General features: G+C 48.0%; 1 protein-coding gene and 1 pseudogene across 2 annotated transcripts in view; both read right to left on the bottom strand.

The window, feature by feature from the left end:
* Positions 1–17,263, bottom strand: part of PDE6B (phosphodiesterase 6B) — a 60,418-nt gene that overhangs the window by 35,199 nt on the left and 7,956 nt on the right. For both annotated transcript variants that reach the window (XM_017538931.2, XM_037742157.1), the window contains exons 2-3: positions 13,780–13,932; positions 13,094–13,183 (exon numbers count right to left, since the gene is read on the bottom strand). In XM_017538931.2, the coding sequence (XP_017394420.2) occupies positions 13,094–13,183; positions 13,780–13,932 (243 nt within the window). The remainder of the gene's footprint in view (positions 1–13,093; positions 13,184–13,779; positions 13,933–17,263) is intronic.
* On the bottom strand, positions 2,158–2,884 carry LOC108311535 (annotated as a pseudogene).

The following is a 17,263-nucleotide window of genomic DNA, read 5'->3' as shown; positions in this document are numbered from 1 at the left end:
GGGATTACAGGCATGCACTACGATGCCCAGCTAATTTTCTGTATTTTTAGTAGAGACGGGGTTTCACCATGTTGACCAGGATGGTCTCGATCTCTTGACCTCGTGATCCGCCCGCCTCGGCCTCCCAAAGTGCTGGGATTACAGGCTTGAGCCACCACGCCCGGCCATAAAACATATCTTAACAGAATTTTGAAAATAAAAATAACAAAAAATGTTTGTTTTTTTCATTTTAAAATTTCACATCTTTATTACATATTTTCTAAGACTTTATTTTAAAAAAATACTCATTCAAGGTTGTAATTTGCATGGCAATAAAAAATGGTTTCATGGGTTCTGAGTTTCTTAAAAGTGTCCACAGAAATTTAAAACACCACAAGTCTTTCCAATTTGCTGCACCTGACTTAGAGTTTAAATTCATCTAATGCATCATTAAAACTGTCATTTTTCTCTTGTGAGAAAACATGTTTCAATTGCTATTTCCAGGACTACATATTGAGCATGGGTGCACATTTTTAATTGGTTAGCAGAATTTTACTCACATAATTTATAGGCAGAATAAGAACCTCTAGCCTCTCTGAATGGCCTTCCACTCAGAACAATGATGATAAATGTCTAAAATTATGATGATAAATTTCTAAAATAAATGCCTGGGATGCCCCCACTTGACATTACCAAACATGTTTCCAAGTAATCTTAGAAAATATGATTATTTAAACATATGCATAATATTCTACCATACAAAGCACCATCACCTCTTTAACCATTTTCCAATTGTTCCTTTATAACATTTGCAATTTTTTATTATACATAATATTGTGATGAATACTTTCATCCATAAGTTTTATGCAAGGTTGATTATTTCTTCTAATGTCTTCTAATGTCAAAGAAGTGGCTTACTGATTCAAACGGTGCGCACACATGGTTTTAAGGATTTTAGTATACTTTACCAAATAATCTCCAGAATAGCTCGAACAACTCCTACCAACAGTATGTTATTGTGCCCACAGGGTGGACTTGGTAACGACAAAGCAAATTCAACCACGAATCTATTAGATTCTCACCCATCTCAAAACTATCACATCAAAGATGCAAGGAGACATATTACTGGTGAGGAGGCCAAGTTCAAACTCTTTTGAAAAAATCACCCAGCTTTAGATCCGTAAAATAATCAACAAAAATGCTCCCAACAAAAAGTCTACTGGGTTTTTCAAAAAATAAAGTTAAAAAGAGAAAAAGAGAAAGTCAGGCTGGGCACCTGGCTCACACCCAGACCTTTGGGAGGCCAAGACAGGCAAATCACGAAGTCAGGAGTTTGAGATCAGCCTGGCCAACACGGTTAAACCCTGTCTCTACTAAAAATACGAAAAATTAGCCAGGTGTGGTGGTGGGCGCCTGTAATTCCAGCTACTTGGGAGGTGGAGACAGGAGGATCGCTTCAACCTGGGAGGCGGAGGTTGTAGTGAGCTGAGATTGTGCCACTGCACTCCAGCTGCGCAACAGTAAGAGACTCCAACTCAAAAAAAAAAAAAAAAAAAGAGAGAGAAAGAAAGAGAAAGTCAGTACCAAATGACCAAAATTTTTTATTTGACTAAATTCTATTCATGTATGAGCATGACAGTCTCCCCTGTTTATTTGACTTTGGCAATAAAAAAACAAGCAGCCGTGGCCGGGCGTGGTGGCTCAAGCCTGTAATCCCAGCACTTTGGGAGGCCGAGGTGGGTGGATCATGAGGTCAAGAGATCGAGACCATCCTGACCAACATGGTGAAACCCCGTCTCTATTAAAAAAAAACATACAAAAATTAGCTGGGCATGGTGGTGCGTGCCTGTAGTCCCAGTTACTCAGGAGGCTGAGGCAGGAGAATTGCCTGAACCCAGGAGGTGGAGGTTGCAGTGAGCCGAAATTGTGCCACTGCACTCCAGCCTGACACCTGGTGACAGAGTGAGACTCTATCTCAAAAAAAACCAAACAAACAAACAAAAAAAAAAACCAAGAAACAACAAGCAGCCTTGTACAGAACAGTGAAAATGCCAAGGACGAAGGCAGTCTACAGTTTCACCATAGAATAAATAAATAAATGTGTGTGTGTGTGTGTGTGTATATATATATATATATATATATATATATATTTTAATATATATATATATATATTTTTTTTTTAAAGGCCTCTCTCCCTTTGACCATATCAACTCTCAGTTCAGGCCATTAAACACAGATACATTTTCAAATTCACTTCACTTCTCCAAGATCTTCGACACTGTCATCACCTACCTCTGGCCATTTTCCTGAATGACATCAATTATGTCATCTGTAAAGTCTCCCTGAATGATAATTTCATCCTCCCCTGTTACTGAGGCACTACAGAAGAATTTCTGAGCAAAAAATCTTTGTGCTTCTTTAAGATCAATTTCAAAAGTTGCAAGGCCACACACTGTTGTCACATGTTTCTTTTTTGCTCTGGGAATGTTGGCTATAGTAACCTTTCGTGTAAGGTCTTCTTTTTTTGTTTAATTTGACTCCTTCTACCTCTCTTCTGTTTTTTCTTCTCCTCTTCTTCCCCTGCTGTTCCTTGACCCTCACTAATTCCAGTTTCTTGTTTGGGTGAATTTTCTACAGTAAGGTTTGCAAATTCATTTGGAAAATTCTTCTCTAACCATTGCCTGCAATTAGCAACATCAGACATATATTCACAGTACTCTGTTGGTAATGAACAGACTCCACAATAAAGGACTTGAAGTGGGTAATCAGCATCTAACTTGGCACGGTTCCCTGGGTCTCCTTTGCAATCAGCCCCACTGGATTCAGAAATGTCAGCAGCCATTTCACAAACCCAGGCGGTCGCACAGGCCCCACCAGCTCCGCTCCTGCTGCCATTGCCAGCTGAAGCAACCGAAAAATATGTTCTTACACCACAGTGCAATTAAACTAGAAATCAATAACAGAAATATAGCTGAAAAATTCAAAATGGATTTAACAACACTCTTCTAAATAACAGATGGGCCAGAGTCCCAAGAGACCTTTTAAAAGATTTTGAACTGAATGAGAATAAAAATAGACAACCTATCAGAATTTGTCAGGTGCAGGGAAAGCAGTGCTTGGAGGAAAATTTATAGTACTGAATGCACATATTAAAAAAGAAGAAAGATCTAAATCAATACTCAAAGCTTAAGAAAGTAGAAAAAAAAGGTCAAATTAAGCCCAAAGCAAGCAGAAGAAAATAAATAATAAATATTGTGACAAGTCTTGGACTCAAAATTTGATTTTAACTTAGATGAAATAGACTGATTACTAGAAAGACACAAACTATCAAGACTCACACCAGGAGAAGTAGAAGAATCTGAAGAGTGCTCTGAGTATTAAAAAAATTGAATCAATAATTAATAATCATCCAAAAAGAATGCACCAGTCCCTGATGGTTTCACTGGTGAATCTGACCAAACATTTAGGAAACTTTCGTCAATTCAGTACAATCTCTTCCAAAAAGTAGAAGCAGAGGGAACACTCTTATTCAATGAGGTCAAAATTACCTTATTAACGAAACCAGATAAAGACCTTATAAGAAAGAAAAACTACAGGCCAATATAGCTCATGAATATGATGCAAAAATTCTTAAGAATACATGGTAAGGTCAATCTAACAACGTATGAAAATAATCATTACAGTCTATGACCAGGTGTCTTTTATCACAGGTATGCAAAGTTCCTACAAAATTTGAAAAAAAACACAGGATGTTATCAATCAATGCAGAAAAAATATTCAACAAATCCTACACTCACTCAGAATAAAAACATGGCTGGGTGCAGTGGCTCATGCCTGTAATCCCACGAGTTTGGGAGGCTGACATGGATGCATCACCTGAGGTTAGGAGTTCAAGACCAGCCTGGCCAACATAGTAAAACCCAGGCTCTACTAAAAATACAAAAACTAGCTGGACATGGTGGCAGCTGCCCGTAATCCCAGATACTCAAGAGGCTGAAGCAGCAGAATCACTTGAACCTGGGGGCAGAGGTTGCAGTGCATTAGGATTATGCCACTGTTCTCCAGCCTGGGCAGCAGAGCGAGACTCTGTCAAAAAACAAAACAAAACAAAAACACTTAGCAAACTAGAAATAGAGGGAACTTCTACAATTAGATTTTTTAAATTCAACAAAAACCCTAGAGCTAATGGCATTCTCTTTTTTGACTTTTAAAAAAATATATATTTTATTGCATTTTAGGTTTTGGGGTACATGTGAAGAACATGTAAGATTGTTGCATAGGTACATACATGGCAGTGTGGTTTGCTGCCTTCCTCCCCATCACCTATATCTGGCATTTCTCCCCATGTTACCCCTCCCCAACTCTCCACCCCCTGCTGACCCTCCCCTAGTTCCCCCCTGCAGACCCCAATGTGTGATGCTCCCCTCCCTGTGTCCATGTGTTCTCATTGTTCAACACCTGCCTATGAGTGAGAACATGCAGTGTTTGATTTTCTGTTCTTATGTCGGTTTGCTGAGAATGATGGTTTCCAAGTTCATCCATGTTCCTACAAAGGATACAAACTCATCGTTCTTGATGGCTGCATAATATTCCATGGCGTATATGTGCCACATTTTCCCTGTTGAGTCTATCATCAATGGGTATTTGAGTTGGTTCCAGGTCTTTGCTATTGTAAACAGTGCTGCAATGAAGATTCATGTGCATGTGTCCTTATAATAGAATGATTTGTAATCCTTTGGATATATACCCAGTAATGGGATTGCTGGGTCAGATGGAATTTCTATTTCTAGGTCCTTGAGGAATCGCCGCACTGTCTCCCACAATGGTTGAACTAATTTACACTCCCACCAACAGTGTAAAAGTGTTCCTATTTCTCCACAACCTCACCAGCATCTGTTGTCTCCAGATTTTTTAATGATCACCATTATAACTGGTGTGAGATGGTATCTCAATGTGGTTTTGATTTGCATTTCTCTAATGACTAGTGGTGATGAGCATTTTTTCATATGTTTGTTGGCCTCATATACGTCTTCTTTTGTAAAGTATCTGTTCATATCCTTTGCCCACTTTTGAATGGGCTTGTTTTTCTCTTGTAAATCTGTTTTAGTTCTTTGTAGATTCTGGATATTAGCCCTTTGTCAGATGGGTAGATAGCAAAACTTTTTCCCCATTCTGTTTGTTGCCGATTCACTCGAATGACTGTTTCTTTTGCTGTGCAGAAGCTGTGGAATTTAATTAGGTCCATTTGTCTATTTTGGCTTTTGTTGCCAATGCTTTTGGTGTTTTAGTCATGAAGTCCTTGCCTATGCCTGTGTCCTGAATGGTTTTGCCTAGATTTTCTTTTAGGGTTTTTATGGTGTTAGGTCTTATGTTTAAGTCTTTAATCCTCCTGTAGTTAATTTTAGTGTAAGGTGTCAGGAAGGGGTCCAATTTCTGCTTTCTGCACATGGTTAGTCAGTTTTCCCAACACCATTTATTAAACAGGGAATCCTTTCCCCATTGCTTGTTTTTGTCAGGTTTGTCAAAGATCAGATGGTTGTAGATGTGTTGTGTTGCCTCTGAGGCCTCTGTTCTTTTCCATTGGTCTATATCTCTGTTTTGGTTCCAGTACCATGCTGTTTTGATTACTGTAGCCTTGTAGTATACTTTGAAGTCAGGTAGTGTGATGCCTCCCGCTTTGTTCTTTTTGCTTAGAATTGACTTGGCTCTGTGGGTTCTCTTTTGGTTCCATATGAAGTTTAAGGTTTTTTTTTCCAGTTCTGTGAAGAAGGTCATTGGTAGCTTGATGGGGATAGCATTTAATCTGTAAATTACTTTGGGCAGTATGGCCATTTTCACGATATTGATTCTTCCTAACCATGAGCTTGGAATGCTTCTCCATCTGTTTGTGTCCTCTCTTATTTCGTTGAGCAGTGGTTTGTAGTTCTCCTTGAAGAGGTCGTTTACGTTCCTTGTTAGTTGTATTCCTAGGTATTTTATTTTCTTTGTAGCAATTGTGAATAGCAGTTCATTCTTGATTTGGCTCTCTTTAAGTCTGTTATTGGTGTATAGGAATGCTTGTGATATTTGCACATTGATTTTGTATCCTGAGACTTTACTGAATTTGCTTATCAGTTTCAGGAGATTTTGGGCTAAGATGATGAGGTCTTCTGAATATACAATCATGTTGTCTGCAAATAGAGATAATTTGACTTCCTCCTTTCCTAATTGAATACGCTTTATTTCTTTTTCTTGCCTGATTGCTCTGGCTAGAACTTCCAGTACTATATTGAATAGGAGTGGTGAGAGGGGGCATCCTTGTCTAGTGCCACATTTCAAAGGGAATGCTTTGCCCATTCAGTATGATATTGGCTGTGGGTTTGTCTTTTTTTGAGAGACTGTCTGTGCCCCGGTTGGAGTGCAGTGGCGATTGCTGGGATTGCTGGCACACACCACCACGCCCAGATAACTTTCTTTGCATTTTTTGTGGAGATGGTGTTTCACCGTGTTGCCCAGGCTGGTCTCAAACTCCTGGGCTCAAGCTCTCTGCCTGCCTCAGCCTCCCATACTGCTGGGATTACAGGCATGAGGCACCGTGCTGGGCAATGTCATTCTTAATGGTGAGAAAGTGGACGCTTTCTCCTGAGATTGGGAATAAGGCAAAGATGTCTCCCTCCTCTCACCACTCACATTCAACATTGTACTCGAAGTCCTAGCTAGTGCAACAAGACAAGAAAAAGGAATGCAATGTATACAGATTGAGAAGGAAGAAATGAAATTATCTTTGCCTGCAGAGGACATGATTTTCTAGGTAAAAATACCAAGTAATCAGTAAAAAACTCCTGGAAGTAGTAATGAACGTAGCAAGGCATTTTGCTTATGGGGCGGGGAACACAGCTAGCCAGGAGGAGAGCCCTCCCCAGAAACAAAGCTGTATTTTTTAGCAGACAGGGTTTCGCCATGTTGGCCAGGCTGGTCTCGAACTCCTGAACTCAGGTGACCCACCTGCATTGGCCTCCCAAAGTGCTGGGATTACAGGCCTGAGCCACTGCACCTGGCCGGATTTTACTTTCTAATCTGGGGGCAGGAAGCCCCACATAAGGAAGGAAAGTACAGGTGAGGTGCACAGGCCACCAGAGCAGAGGGTGGGCCATGGGACGGGGGAAGGCGGTGCAGGGAGGTTGGGCAGTGTCCTGGCAAAGGGACCCTGGGGCAGTTGTGGTCCTGGTGCACTGAGGACCAGGGTGGATGGGGAGCAGTGGGGAAGGGCAGGTGCTGTAGGGACCCCCCAGCAACAGACCTCGTTTAAAAGCGTGGCTCTGATGGCTGTGTGTGGACCTGCAGTCACAGCCTCATGGGTCCTGCAGGAGCCTGGACCCTGGGTGGCCTGACTCCACTGCACAGCCCAATAGACCTCGGTTTAAAAGTGTTGATCTGACGGTCCTTGGCGGGCCTCCTAGACATGACCAAGGAGAAGGTGAGGCTTCTGGCACTCAGGGACCCCCTGCTCAGCCAGGCCAGGCTCCTGGGCTAATCACTGCACCCTCACCTGTTCTCTGCTCAGGAAACAAAGTTAACATACAGAGGTCAATTGCTTTGCTTTATAACAGCAATAGCATTTGGAATTTGAAATTAAGAACCCAATATCACCTACATTACCATGGAAAAAATAAACTACTTAGGTACAAATCTAATAAAATTATGGATCTATATGCAAAAGCTGTAAAATTCTGATGAAAGAAATCAAAAATCTAAATAAATGAAGAGATATTCTGTGTTTGCTGATGGAAAGATACACTATTTCTAAGACAGCAATTCTTCCCAACTTGATCTAGATTTTTTTTTTTTTTTTGAGACAAGAGTTTCACTCTTGTTGGCCAGTCTGGAGTGAAATGGTGTGATCTCTGCTCACTGCAACCTCCACCTCCCAGATTCAAGCAATTCTCCTGCCTCAGCTTCCTGAGTAGCTGGGACTACTGGTTTGTGCTACCACAACCGGCTAATTTTTTGTGTATTTTTGGTAGAGATGAGGTTTCACCATGTTGGCCAGGCTGGTCTTGAACGCCTGACCTCAGGTGATCTACCCACCTCCGCCTCCCAAAGTGCTGGGATTACAGGTGTGAGCCACTGATCTACAGATTCAATACAGTCTCAATTACAATACCAGTAAGCTATTTTGTGGATATTGACAAACTGCCTCTAAAGTTTATGTGGAAAGACAACAAACGCAGGATAGCTAGCACAATACTGCAAGAGAAAGACAATTAGAGAGCTGACATTCCCAACTTCAAGACTTGCTCTAAACCTACAGAGATCAAGTCTGGTATTGTGGAAGAAAGAATGCATACATCAGCAGAACAGAATAGAGAGCCCAGGAACAGATTCAGACCAATAGAGTCAGTTGATCTTTGACAAAAGAGCAAAAGCAATACAATGGAGAGAAGGTAGCCTTTTCAACAAATGGTGCTGGATCAACTGGACTTCCACAGCCAAAAAAAAAAAAAAGAAATAAAGAAATTAATCTAGATGCATCTTATACCGTTCACAACATGAAGCACACACCTAATTTAAATACAGATCTATAGGACTTCTAGCAGACAATGAGAGAAAATCAAGGTCACCTTGGGTTTAGTGATGAGTTTTTAGATACAGCACAAAGTACAATCTTGAAGGAAAAAAATGGTAAGTTGGACTTTTTTTTTTTTTTCCAAGACAAAATCTTGCTCTGTCATCCAGGCTGGAGTGCAATGGTGTGATCTCAGCTCACTGCAACCTCCGTCTCCCAGGTTCAAGCAATTCTCCTGCCTCAGCCTCTTGAGTAATTGAGATTACAGGTGCCTGCAACCACACCTGGCTAATTTTTGTATTTTTTTTTTTTTCTAGTAGAGATGGGGTTTCACCATCTTGGCCAGGCTAGTCTCAAACTCCTGACCTCAGGTGATCAGCCCACCTTGGCCTCCCAAAGTGCTGGGATTACAAGCATGAGCTACCACACCCAGCCAATTGGACTTTATTATAATAAAATCTAAAACTATTTTGCAAAATACAGTGTTAAGTGAATTAAAAGACAAGTCACTTCCTGGTTAAAAAAAATATATTTGCAAATCACTCTTCTTGTTTTTTTAGAGATGGGGTCTCACTATATTGCCCAGGCTGGTCTCAAATTCCTGGCCTCAAGTGATCCTCCCACCTCAGCTTCCACAGTGCTGGGTCTATAGCGGTAAGCCACTGCTCCTGGCCTCAGAATCACTTTTCCTTTATTATTATTATTATTTTTTGAGACGGAGTCACTCTTTTGCCCAGGCTGGAGTGCAGTGGTGTGATCTCAGCTCACTGCAACCTCTGCCTCCCGGGTTGAAGTGATTCTTCTGCCTCAGCCTCCCCAGTAGCTGGGATTACAGATGCCAGCACACCCAGCTATTTTTTGTATTTTTAGTAGAGACTGGGTTTCAACACGTTGGTCAGGCTGGTCTCAAACTCCTGACCTCAGGTGATCTGCCTGCCTCGGCCTCCCAAAGTGCTGGGATTACAGATGTGAGCCACTGCACCTGGCCTCAGCATCACTTTTTGAATACAAGTTTAACTTTCTCATTCCAGAAGCAGGGCTTAATCACCCTGGACAGTTTCCAGTTTTGCACCTAAATGGCTCAAGCCAATGGCAGCCATAAGACCTTAGAGGTATCTCACCTGCCCAGAAGCCTGGGCTCCCCACCTCTCCCCCTTTCCTTTAGAAAAGGCCGTTCAGACATTCGCCCATGAACTTGAGGGACTGGGTCTCTATCTCTTCATGTTTGCTGCTTGTAGAGCCCCTGCTCTGCCTGATTTGCCATTCCTGCCTCCTGTGAAATGTGGACCCCAGAAAAACATCACAGAACTGCCCTCCTGCTGTCCTGGGCAACACAACAAGACTCTGTCTCTAAAAAAAAAAAATAGCCAAGCGTAGTGGGGCACACCTGTAGTCCCAGCTGCTTGGAAGGCTGAGGCAGGAGGATCTCTTGAGTCTGGGAGTTTGAGGCTGCAGTGAGCTATGATTGGACCACTGCACTCCAGCCTGGGCAACAGGGTGAGACCTTGCCCCAAGAAAAATAAAACACCCCCCAAAATGCAAAACTGCCCTCCTGAATCATGATGCCTTCCTGCCCAGGACCTCTAGTAAAAATCTCTGAACATGTTTCCTATCACAGTGGTGGGTGAATCTATGCTTCCATCTGAAGAGCTGGGAGCTACCCCAGGCTGGCTTTTCCCTGGGACACTGGGTGTTGGGCTGCCTGTACCACAGCAATGGCCAGGACGCACCACCTGGGCTAGACGCAGCCATAGGTCGGGAGCACAGACACCTGCTGATATGAACAGGTTTCCAGTGTGAGGAGCACTGTTGTGGGTTGGACAATTAGGCATTAGGCTGCCCACCAGGTGAAAGATGAGCCTGTGAAAGGTGCAGGGCAAACACCAGGCCCAGCCCCCTCCATTACCTGCTGGGACAAGGCTGCCAGCCGTGTGGGCACTGGGACCCTAATTCAGCAAGAAGCTCTCAAAACAAACAGATTTGATAAAGGACTTGTCTTGAAACTATATTTAAAAACTCTGGTCGGGTGCAGTGGCTTGCACCTGTAATCTCAGCACTTTGGGAGGCCAAGGCGGGCAGATCTTTTGAGGTCAGGAGTTCTAGGGCAGCCTGGCTGACATGACAAAAGCCCATCTCTACTAAAAATACAAAAAAATGATCCAGACATGGTGTTGGGCACCTGTAATCCCAGCTACTTGAGAGGCTCAGGCAAGAGAATTGCTTGAACCTAGGAGGTGGAGGTCACAGTGAGCCAAGATTGTCCCATTGCACTCCAGCCTGGGTGACAGAGTGAGATCCTGTCTCCAATAAATAAATAAATAAAATAAAAATGAAAACTCTAAATGATAAGAAAACAAATAACCCAAAGAGGGCCAAAGATCTGAACAGACACCTCACCAAAGATTAAGACATACAGATGGCAAATATGTAAATGAAAAGATGTGTGACATCACCTGTGATTAGGGGATTGTAAATTATAACAGTAATGAGATGCTGCCACACACCCATCAGATGACAATTCCAGCAGGTGCTGGTGAGGGTGCCAAGCAGCAGGAACTCTCTCATCACTGGTGGGAAGGAACAGAGCAAACACCATATTCTACTTGGCAACACTGTTCTCCACGGGGTGCGGTGAACAATCCTGACTTGGCTGTTCACCAGCACTGGACTCAGACAATTGAGTGCATGGATGGAGGCTGGCTCCCAGGCATCCCTCTTTGGGGTGGGAATTCACGCATCAGCAAGAGGAAGAAGCAAGATTGAGCCACGCTGTCAAGCAGACCAGGGCTGGAGCCATCAGCTCGAGCTCAGCTGCCACGTGTAGGAAACTTCGCAGCTCTGTGCACACGCGAGGGATGTGCAAGGGACATGTGAGGGCTGGCAGGGCACAGCTGCCCCTTGCTCTGCTGGCTGAGAGGGCCCAGAAGCAGCGACCCCTGCAACCAGCACAGCCAGCCCCCAGGCCATGGCTCCCGTTACTGCATTCCAGCAGAAGGAACCGGGCTCCTTGGAGAAGTGACTGAGGGCAGGACCAGGGAAGGAAATACACAATGAGCCCGGGGCATCCTGTAGTGCTAAGAATGAGGAATTTGAAAACCAAGCCAGGCCGGATGTGGTGGCTCACACCTGTAATTCCAGCACTGAGGGAGACTAGCACTTTGGGAGGCCGAGGTGGGTGGATCAGCTGAGGTCAGGAGTTCAAGACCAGCCTGGCCAACATGGTGAAACCCCACCTCTACTAAAAATACAACAATTAGCCTGGTGTGGTGGCGTGTGCCTGTATTCCCAGCTACTGAGAAGGCTGAGGGAGGAGAGTCATTTGAACCTGGGAGGCAGAGGTTGTAGTGAGCTGAGATCGCCCCATTGCACTCCAGTCTAGGCAACAGAGCGAGACTCCATCTCCAAAAAAAAACAAAAACAAAAAAACCCAAATCAAAACCCCACAGTGATGGGGTCATGTAAAAAGGGCACAGGAGCCAAGTGAAAGAGCTCCCAATGTCATACAATACTCGTAAGTATTGTAATCTAAGCACACAATACTCATAAGTCCAGACTGAGATAAATAGATGGTTGAATAAATTAGTAAATGGGGAGGAAGAGACAAATGTCTCATGCAAATGAATTCCAGATAAATTACACAGATGCAGTTGCCCTGATCCCTGATTCCCACGGCCCTGGCCTGTGGGAGGTCTGCCTGAATTGGGGCTGAGGCATCCCCCCCCGGGATTTTATCATCGGTCCTCCTGGTTGGATGGCTGGATGCCTGAGGGGCCCTGACCGCCTTTCCCGACCGCCCCTGAGGCAACCCTGGAGCCAGGAGGAGGCCCCTAAACCCAGCCTCCCTCCAGATGCTGAGATAAAGGCCTCAGCCTCTCCCCATGTTCAACAGGCTTGCAGGGGGCGGTCAGGGCCAGGCAGCCACTGCAGACAGAACAAGACATGGGGAAGGTAGGAGGCGGCCAGTCATCTTTCCCACTTTTTGTGGCTCAGCCCCGAGGCCACCGTGTGAACGGTTTCCCAGCCCCAACATACAGCCCCCCTCCCCAGCCCACTCACTGTCCATCCAGGTCTCCCCTGAGCCCAGGTCTCAGACGGGAGGACCACGTGCCCTGGAGGTCACCCCCTGCGTTTTCCCACGTACCTTGGCACACCTGACTCCATCAGGTCCTCAGGCCTCCCTCCCCAGCATCTCAGCCAGGGCTGGACCTGCCGGGAGCCCCTCCTGCCACGCCCCCATGCCCTCTGCTCCGCTGCTCACTTATCACTTGTGCCAGCTCCTCCCAAGGAGGTTGGGGACAGCTTCCAGGAAGGATGACCCTTTCCCCGTCTGCAGGTGCCTCACACCCACTCTGGCCAGGTTGCAGGCAAGTGACAGACAGGGTCTGGCCATTGCAGCTCAGCACAGCCACAGAAATCATGCACCCTCCTCTCCCTGGAGCCATGCCCACCCTGGGACCTGCCCAGGTGAGCAACGCCCAACACCACCTGTCACCGCCAACTCTGTGCAGGCAGAGACGGGCAGAGAGAGCCTGGCCCCCTTGGGCAGAGCCGTGCTCAGCATGCGGGTACCTGGCCACGGCGTGTCTCACAGTTGTGGAGGTAGCTCAGGTGATAGATCTTCAGGTTCAATGTGGCAAAATTCAAGTACTTCGAGAACACCTGAAACAGGAATTGCAACAATTGGAGTTAAAATTACAGTTTTCAGACACGTGACCATGGGCAGGAGAAACGTGCCTACCTGAGGCTGCCCAGAAACGCCAGGAAGCTGTGCCCAGCAGGCACAGACATGGATTGGCACACAATAGCTCAGTCATGCAAGGCAGGCACCCCATCGAGCTCTGTCTCTGTCTCTCTCTGTCTCTGTCTCTGTCTCTCTCTCTCTCTCTCTCTCTCTCTCTCACACACACACACACACACACACACACACACACGTTTGCACGGACACACAGGAGCACAGCAACGTGCAGGTGAGCATGCGGAGCCAAGCCTAGCAGACACGCAGCACAGAACATGTGGGCCGGTGGGCAGATGGGCAGGCGGGTGGGCACGCGGGTAGCACAGAACGCTCAGGCAGCACAGAACACTCGGGTAGATGGGCAGGCAGGCGGGCAGGCGGACAGCACAGAACACTCGGGCAGATGGGCGGGCAGGTGGGCAGCACAGAACACTCAGGCAGGCAGGCAGGCAGGCAGTACAGAACACGCGGGCAGATGGGCACGAGAGGAGGCAGACGCACCCCCTCCCCCGGCACTCACGTCTTCATCTTCGCTGGTGAAACACGGGCCGTCAAGCTTATTCACCGCCATGATCACTGCCACAAGGTCTTTGCCATTCATGATGGGCGTGGCCAGGATATTCTTGGTCTCGTAGTCAGTGAGCTCGTCAGCAAATGGGCTGAAGTGAGGGCACTGCGGCAAGAGAGGAGAGAGGCTACGGAGGCTGTTACTCTGTGGGCCTGAAGCCCATGCCACCGGGGTTGCCACCAAGCTCTGAGGAGGCTGCTGCCCTCCAGGTGTGAGGTGCCCCGGGGGCCCTGCTGGACACTGGGACGTGGCCGCTGGGCGGTGAGAGCTAGGCCCATGCCTGTGACTCCAGCCTGGCTTCACACACCTCAGTGCTGAGGATGCTGGTGCCCCCAGTGCTCAGCCCCGCATACCTAGACAGGCCTCACAGGTGGCCCCGCCCTGCTGGGCACCTCCCCTGCCATCCAACACCTGCCACCCTCCACCACCTTGGCCTCCTGGACACCTCTTGAGCCTGCCCTGCTCTCCTACTCCTGAAGCCTCTCCCGCCTTCAGCCCCCTGCAGGACACCCCTACACCCTTCCCCGAGAGACAGCAGTGGGTGGGATGTGGGATGAGCCGGTTCTGACTAAGGCTTGTTTGTGGGACGCTCTATCCAGGGCAGGTGCAGCTGGCAAGTCGGGGTGTGAGTCCTTGCACTCTGGGGTCTGCCCACCACCCCTCTGGCCTCCCAGGCCCACACTCCCAGGGGTCTGTTCCCTGGGGCCCAGGGCCCACCATGATGAGAATTTTGCCTGGCTCTGGCTCCTGGGGGGGAGGTGGGGGTTCCTACCCACCCTCACTGCCACCAGATTTACAGCAGCCCCTCCTGTCTCCGGCCTAAGGTTCCAGCCCTGCAAGGAACAGGTCAGCTGAGCTCTGCCTTGGCCCAGACGCACTGAGGGTTACTGAGACCAGGCACCCCGGCAACTGGGATTCTGTCCTTTGGAGAGTTGGATGTGACCCCAGACCCTCCTCTTACTTCCTGGTTCTGACGTTTGTTTACGTGAGGCCAGGGTGCCCTGGGGCAGTGACCCAGATGGATGGCTCCGGGGTCAGCCCTGCTGGGGTCTGGACTTCCCACCCGTGTGGCCTGCAGCAGGCACAAGATGGCTCTGTGGGCTTCTCCTCACCAGTCAACGGGGCAAAAATAACAGGCCTTGCCCTCAACTACTGCTCCAGCTGAAGGTGAGCTCCTGGGATGTGCCTCACATCTCGAGCTGTTTCTAGGGATGGAGGCCCCACAGTGGCATATGGCAGACTCCTTGAGACTTCCCTCCAGCTCCTCCCCTGCAGCAAGAACCTGATATCAGAGGAAGCCTGCTGGGGGCTGGCCAGGTTCCGGTGTGCTCCCAAACGGCACCCACCCTGCCTGCTCCCTCTTTCCCAATTTGTGGAGATGCAGCTGCTGCCCATAGCCACGTGGGTTTGATTGAAGGAAAACCAACATTTGAAAGATGGTGAAGCAGGAAGATGGGTGAGTGAGCCCTGGCAGGGGTGGCAGCCTGGGCAGTGGTGCCAACATCCTGGTACTGGATCCAACACCCAGGGAGGGTCCCCTAAGAGCTCATCTCAGAACCTTCATCCCCTGAGGACTCATCTCAGCACCTGTGTCTCCCGAGGGCTCCTCTCAGCCCCTGCATCCCCTGAGGGCTCATCTCAGCAACTGCATCTTCTGAGGGCTCATCTCAGCCCCTTCATCCCCTGAGGGCTCATCTCAGCAACTGCATCTTCTGAGGGCTCATCTCAGCCCCTGCATCTTCTGAGGGCTCATCTCAGCACCTGCGTCCTCTGAGGGCTCATCTCAGCCCCTTCATCCCCTGAGGGCTCATCTCAGCTCCTTCATCCCCTGAGGGCTCAACTCCGCACCTGGGTCCCCTGAGGGCNATCTCAGCTCCTTCATCCCCTGAGGGCTCAACTCCGCACCTGGGTCCCCTGAGGGCTCATCTCAGCCCCTTCATCCCCTGAGGGCTCATCTCAGCACCTGCGTCTTCTAAGGGCTCATCTCAGCACCTGCATCTTCTGAGGGCTCATCTCTGCACCTGGGTCCCCTGAGGGCTCATCTCAGCACCTGGGTCCCCTGAGGGCTCATCTCAGCCCCTGCATCCCCTGAGGGCTCATCTCAGCCCCTTCATCCCCTGAGGGCTCATCTCAGCCCCTTCATCCCCTGAGGGCTCATCTCTGCACTTGCGTCCCCTGAGGGCTCATCTCCACACCTGGGTCCCCTGAGGGCTCATCTTGGCACCTTAGCCGAGCACAGCACACTCCTCCCTGCATGTCGTGCTACATGTTGTGCTTGTGGCAGTTTGGACATGTCCCCCCCACCAGCTGTCAGTGCTACAGTGGCCACTATGTGTGCTCCCTGCTGAATTCAGATCTACTCTTACTATTTACCTCCCTTTCTACCTGGAGCCCATCCTTGTAACTCCTCCCTTGCTAGCCTCACTGACACCCTCACCTGCAGTCCTTCCCTGGTTGCTGATCTTCACAGGATGACATCTGGACATATACCAATGATTCTGGAAAGAGCACAATGTGACCCTCAGATGGTGCCACACAGATCCACACAACCTGACCCTCAGATGGTGCCACACAGATCCACACATGATGACCCTCAGATGGTGCCACATGGATCCACACAACGTGACCTTCAGATGGTGTCACGTGGATCCACACAACGTGACCCTCAGATGGTGCCGCACAGAGCCACGCAATGTGACCCACATACTCTCAGGTGGCATCACACAGATCCACACAGTGTAACCCTCATGACCCTCAGATGGCATGACATGGATCCGCATGTGATCCTCAGAAGGCATCACACAAGATGACACTTAGATGGTGCCACACAAATCCAGACAACATGACCCTTGGACAGTGTCACACAGATCCACACAAGATGACTCTCAGATGATGCCACATGGATTCACACAACACGACCCTCAGATGGTACCACACACATCCACAGCATGACACCTGGACATATAGCAGTGATTCTGGAAAAAGCACAACATGACCCTCAGATGGTGCCACATGAATCCTCACAATGTGACCCTCAGACGGCAGATGGTGCAGGCAGCCAGAACTGGGGCTTGGCCACTGCAGAGATTCTGCCAGAAACTATGCTCCTTCGAGCAGCTGCTTTTGAGTGAGGTTGCCCCTGGTTCTTGTACCTTGTGAGGCCTCTGCAAGCAGCTGCCCAGCCAGCGACTTCCCAGGAGCATCTGCACCAAACCCTGCTGGCACACTGCCCTCCACAGCTTCCCTGGACACCACAGGGAGTGTTCACTGTTTTGTAAATCTGCCATCAAGATGGCGAAGAGCCCCACATGGAAGCATCCAGCCTGCCTTAGGGCAATATGCCTAGTCTCATGCCTCTCCCACTGCCCCCTGCTCTCCCTGACTCTCCTCCTGTCTCCCATTGCCCCCCACTCTCCTCCCCTCTCCCACTGCCCCC

The sequence above is a fragment of the Cebus imitator genome, unplaced genomic scaffold (assembly GCF_001604975.1).
Source record: "Cebus imitator isolate Cc_AM_T3 unplaced genomic scaffold, Cebus_imitator-1.0 Scaffold117, whole genome shotgun sequence".
NCBI lineage: Eukaryota > Metazoa > Chordata > Mammalia > Primates > Cebidae > Cebus > Cebus imitator.
Note: the sequence above shows the minus strand (reverse complement) of the source record. Positions and strands in the feature narration are given on the sequence as shown.